Genomic DNA, 5300 nt, shown 5'->3' with positions numbered 1-5300 from the left:
CCTGTATGTCCGCACGCACGCGGGCTGTCGTCGATGGCAGATCGCCTGTGCTCCTGTGACTCTGTGCGTGTGTGTCTGGTGTGTCGGGCGCACCAGGTGAACGTAGATGTGTGGACGGTCTGTTAGTGGGTGCCCCTGCTCGTAAAGGGGCTCTCTTCACTGTGTGTGTGGCCCGCTCATTCTGGCTCCTGTGCTCGTCGTGGGGACACAGCTCGTATTGTCCCCCCGCCTCTTGGTCTTTCCCACTTATTCTTTTTATATGACTTTTTAAAATAGCGTCAGTGGGGTTTTTTTCCTCCCCAGTAACAAGTGATGTGTACTAACTGTAGAAAACAAAAATACTTAAAAACACAAGGTCCACCACCCAGAGGGAACCAGGGTTAGCGCGTGAAGAGCACGATACCCAAAGCGGTATCAGGAGCTTGGCGGCCGGCCGGTGCCTTCTCCCCCAGCTGTGTACAGACACCGTGTCCAAAGACTCAGAAGGCTCCTGGGTGCTCCGCGGGGTCCACGGGTGCTGGGAACCCTAGAAGCAGCCGTGGGTAGAGACAAAACCCAGAACCTACGGCGGAGACCTGAGCTCGGTTTCCTGGGACTTCAGTGAGAAGTCCAGAAGGGGTTGTGGGAGGGGGAAATTGAAGCAGGATCTGGATGGAATAGGTCCCTGGTGAAGGTCAAAGCTTCCTCTGGAAAACGTGGGGTCTAAACCCTGCCTTCCCCCACCGTGGCCTGGCAGCCCACTGTTTTGATTCGCTCCACTGTGGGGCAGATGGGAACCTGGCTTTGCTGAAAGGGGGTTTCCACCCCTGAGGGATGTCAGGGCCTATCCCCTCCTCTCTACCCCAAGGCTTTCCTCTCCCACAAGCCAAGAAGAAACACTGCCAACCCCCCCACCAAACTCACACAGTCCAGGACGTGAAGGCAGAGTCTGGCGCGAACTTGGGCCGCAAGAGGGTGTTGCTCTGTGCGGGGGCCGAGGACAGAACACAGGGATGTCCCCCACAGTCCCCTGCGCAGGGCCAGGCGGCCAGGAGACAGGCTGGTCCCTAGTGCCCAGGGCAGACCTAACCTGAGAAAATAATGAAAATTAGATCTTCTGTTTTTCTGAACATGAGCTCCATGCTAGGGAATTCCCTAAGAGGTTTGGCAAACAAGCAGCTCTGTTTCCAAACAAGGCCTGTCTTCATTCAAATCTCAGGCTGGTGGTCTCACCACCCTGCACCCTGTGGTCACAGCCTGTCTCCTTTAGCCTTGGCCGGATGGGAGCCCAGGACAGAGGAGAGAGAGGCCTGGAGGCTCTGAGAGAGAGAGGCCAATAGCCAGTGTGTCTGAAGCCCTGAGGCCTCGGCAGAGTTGGCATGCACGGCCCACTGCTGACCGCAGCCAGCTGGCAGCACCCAGCCTCCCTCGGTGCTGCCCCAGGTTGTGAGGAGCCCGAGGCCCCAGGGGCTCCTGAGAACACCACCCAGTGGCAGAGCAGGACTGCACCTTGCCTGAAGACAGCGCCCGCCTCTCCTGCCCTGTCTGTAGCGAATGCTGGGTGGGGATGGAGTGGGGCGGACAGTGGACAGGGCATCTCAAAGGCTTTCAGGATTGTTCTGTCTGGGGCTCCTCCCAGGTCCCAGGGCAGTAGAAACTGGCAGGCGAGCCCTCTGTGTGTGGGAGATATTTCATGGGGTGCATGGACTTTGGACCATCGGGAATCGGGGGTGGCAAGGCACAAACAGGCTCATTCCACAAGGCCATCAGCCATGTGGTCAAGGTATTGGCTGGACTCCCCACCTCCCTCTCCGGGGACAATGTCCTATTAGTGTCATACTCCCTGCTGCCAGAGCCGGTGGGGGCAGGGAGGCAGCCACCCAGTCTGTAACATATAGTAGGGGTGCGGTGGTGTGCAGGGTGGCCTGCATAAGCCTGAGAGCTATGGGTGGCCAGGACCAGCTTCGGCCTTCGGGCAAGCAATGTCTGAGCCCTCAGGCTGTGGACACTCTTCCCCACCTCACCCCAGCTGGGCCTTCCTCCCACTTCAGGGTCTCCCTAGGCCTCCATCTCACCCCTGCTGAGCCCTGCTCTCCTGCAGAGACCTTGCAGCCTGGTCACTCCGTGCCGGGGGAGGGAGGGCTGCAGGGTTCCCCTTTGGCTGTAAACAAACGCTGGGTGTTTCTCAGCGGTTGCAAGGATGCTGATGAAAACCCCAGGATATTGAGTCATCGTGGTGGCTAGCCGGTAGTGCGCATCATTCTACTCTGTTCTGAACACTCTGGCCAGGGGTAGAAAGCCTGGAAACTTCTCACAGGTCCATGGCCCAAGCAGCCCATGGAACCTCATAACCTGAGCTCTTCCTCTCCCCTCCTTTCTCTCCCTCCCTCCACCCTCCCTCCCTCCACTCTCCCTGACTCCCTCCCCTCCTCCCTCGCTCCCTTCCTCTCCTCCTCTCCCTGGGTCCTCCCCACAGACTTGGGGGCAACGGGGGCAACAGGAGAGGCCTCGGGGTCCTGTTTCCCAGCCTCCTCCCCCACGGTGTCGGCCTTCCTGGCGCCGATCCTGGGTATGGAGTTTGTCCTGGGCCTGGCGGGGAACAGCCTGGCGCTCTTCATCTTCTGCTTCCACACGCGGCCCTGGACGTCGAACACGGTGTTCCTGGTCAGCCTGGTGGTGGCCGACTTTCTGCTGGTCGTCAACCTGCCGCTGCGCGTGGACTACTACTTGCTGCACGAGCGCTGGCGCTTCGGGGCCGCCGTCTGCAAGCTCAACCTCTTCCTGCTGTCCACCAACCGCTCGGCCAGCGTGGTCTTCCTCACGGCCATCGCACTCAACCGCTACCTGAAGGTGGTGCGGCCCCATCACGCGCTGAGCCGGGCCTCGGTGGGGGCGGTCGCCAGGGTGGCCGCGGGGCTCTGGGCCGGCATCCTGCTCCTCAACGCGCACCTGCTGCTGGCGGCCTACGCCGGCCCCTCGTGCCTCAGCTACCGGCTGGGCACGGAGGCCTCGGCCTCGCTGCGCTGGCACCAGGCCCTGTTCCTGCTGGAGTTCTTCCTGCCGCTGGCGCTCATCCTCTTTGCCATCGTCAGCATCGTGCTCACCATCCGGCGCCGCAGCCTGAGCGGGCAGGCGGGCCCGCAGAGGGCCGTGCGCATGCTGGCCGTGGTGGTGGCGGTCTACACCATCTGCTTCTTGCCCAGCGTCATCTTGGGCATGGCGTCCATGGTGGCCTTCCGCCTGCGTGCCTGCCACGCCCTCGACCTCTGCGCGCAGCTCTTCCACGGCTCCCTGGCCTTCACCTACCTCAACAGTGTCCTGGACCCCGTGCTCTACTGCTTCTCGAGCCCCAACTTCCTCCTCCAGGTCCGGGCCCTGCTGGGCCTCACCCAGGACTTGCAGGGCCCGGCCAGTGACGAGAGCTCCTACCAGCCCTCCGCCCGGCGCTGGGAGGCCTCTAGGAAGGCGCAGGCCGCGGAGAAGCTGCCGGCGGAGGGCCCGCTGGACGGCCCGCTGGAGTGAGAAGGCCCCTGCCGGCGCTGGGGGCTCACGGGGCCACGGGAGTAAGGATGGCCGGGCTCTGACTGGACGGATAAGGTTGCCAGCACCCGGTGCCTCAACCAACTGGACACCTGCAGGAGCCAGGTGGGTGGCAGGGGAAGGAGAAGGTCTTGACCTTACAGAGCAGTGTGTCCCAGAGGACATCCCCGGAGCACAGGGAAGAGCCTGGTGGCAGGTGGAGACAGGCAGGGGCTGCGGCAGCTCCCCTCAAGACAAAGGGCCCCATGTCTGCCCCCATCCAGGGCCCCGAGTGTGATGACTGTGAGAGCACAAGGCTTGCTTTGGAGATGGGACAGCCACATTTTCTGTCATCTCCAACTTGCCCCTTTCAATGCTAATAAAATTCCTTTTGAAAATGCGAGTTTGCCTCACCTGTTCTAAGGAAAAATAAATGTCTTCGGGCCCATCTGGCCCTGGGGTCAGTAGAGTTCAGAGTGAGGGTCCCAAGATGAAGGGAAACACTGGGAACAGAGTGAGGAAGCCTCCCCACCCCCCCAGGGCACTAACCTTCCACATTGCTCCTGGGGCCCTGCTGTATCCTTCTAGGCAGAATGCTTCTCCAGCTCATAGGAAGGGCAGCTTGTCTGGATTGCTGGGAGACCCCTGCTCCTCTGTGGCCTTCAGCTCCCCTTCTGCAGTCCTTGAGTTCCTGCCCAGCGCACCAAAGCCCAGCCCTGCCCTCCCCTGGGGTAACAAGGAGATCTTGCACCTTGCAAGTTACCTGCTCCATCCAGGTCGAGCTCCTGGCTCAGCTTGGGCTCCCTGCCACAGCTTTCCTCAGCCCTAAGTACCCTTTCCTGGCTTTGGAACCTGCGGTGACTGTTACCTAACCAGGACAGGACCCCAGCTAAGGACAGGAGCCTCAGAGTCACAGGGCTGGCTTATAGCCCTCTCCCGGGACCAAAGCCATCTCGCCCACCTCTACTCCTTTGTTCTGCTCGGTATGCCTGTGGTCAGTGTCTGAAACCATCCGGGTTAACCCATCTGTTGTCTTGGGTCCCGCAGGCACAAGGTGTATACCTGGCATGAATTTGGGTTTGGGGGGGAGGGGACAGAGGGGTAGTGGTTAGCCCTTCTGTCCACAGGAGAAGTCACTGACTGGTAACTGCTTTTAGGACAAATTCCTAAAATACTTGTGTAGAGCCAATCTTCATTTTCTACTCCAATCTCTTAACTGTATCTTGGGAAAACAAGAAATTTTCTAATCTGGGTGAGGCATAGCCTTCAAACCTTTTCAAAGGGTTGGGGGTCAGTAAGGCCCCAAATATGCACTGCCCGAACCCCATGTGCCCCCAGCCCTGGCCACTCAGGAGAATGAACATAGATAACCTCACCACTGGGGGGACAGAAGAGGCTGGAACTGGTTCTCCACTCATCATCTCAGCCACAGGCCTCTAGACCTCGGGTACAGGGTCTGATGAGGGGACCAAATCCCCTCTCCCCAGTTCCCTTTGGAGTTTTAATCCAAGTCCAATCCTCTCATATCATAGACAGGGACCCCTCCCTCTGTTAAAAGTCCTCAGGAATGGAGGCCAAAGCCTAGGAGCCGCCTGTGCCCCGGGAGGGAGGCACCCAGGAGCAATGAGAATACTGGGGTGGGAGATGGAGAACACGTCAGGTGGAGGGAGGTGCCCTGGGGGGCAATAGGTTGGATGGATCCTGGAACCCATCTCCCTGGTGTGTCTCCAGCCTGCTTTCCTTTCCTGAAAACTCCTCAGCTGCTCTCAAAGCAAGGGTATGCGGCCTGGGCCCCTGCAAGG

At 59.9% G+C, this 5300-nt stretch overlaps 1 protein-coding gene across 1 annotated transcript; it reads left to right on the top strand.

The window, feature by feature from the left end:
• Window positions 1-122: 122 nt before the first annotated feature.
• Window positions 123-3901, top strand: OXER1 (oxoeicosanoid receptor 1). Its single transcript, XM_087863347.1, has one exon. The coding sequence runs from the start codon at window positions 2317-2319 to the stop codon at window positions 3499-3501; it is 1185 nt and encodes a 394-aa protein (XP_087719473.1). The 5' UTR covers window positions 123-2316; the 3' UTR covers window positions 3502-3901.
• Window positions 3902-5300: the final 1399 nt, after the last annotated feature.

This window comes from Ursus americanus, chromosome 7, assembly GCF_024610735.1.
Source record: "Ursus americanus isolate L20-20 chromosome 7, mUrsAme1.1.p, whole genome shotgun sequence".
NCBI lineage: Eukaryota > Metazoa > Chordata > Mammalia > Carnivora > Ursidae > Ursus > Ursus americanus.
The sequence above is the reverse complement of the archived record's forward strand: the minus strand, read 5'-3'. Positions and strand labels throughout refer to the sequence as shown.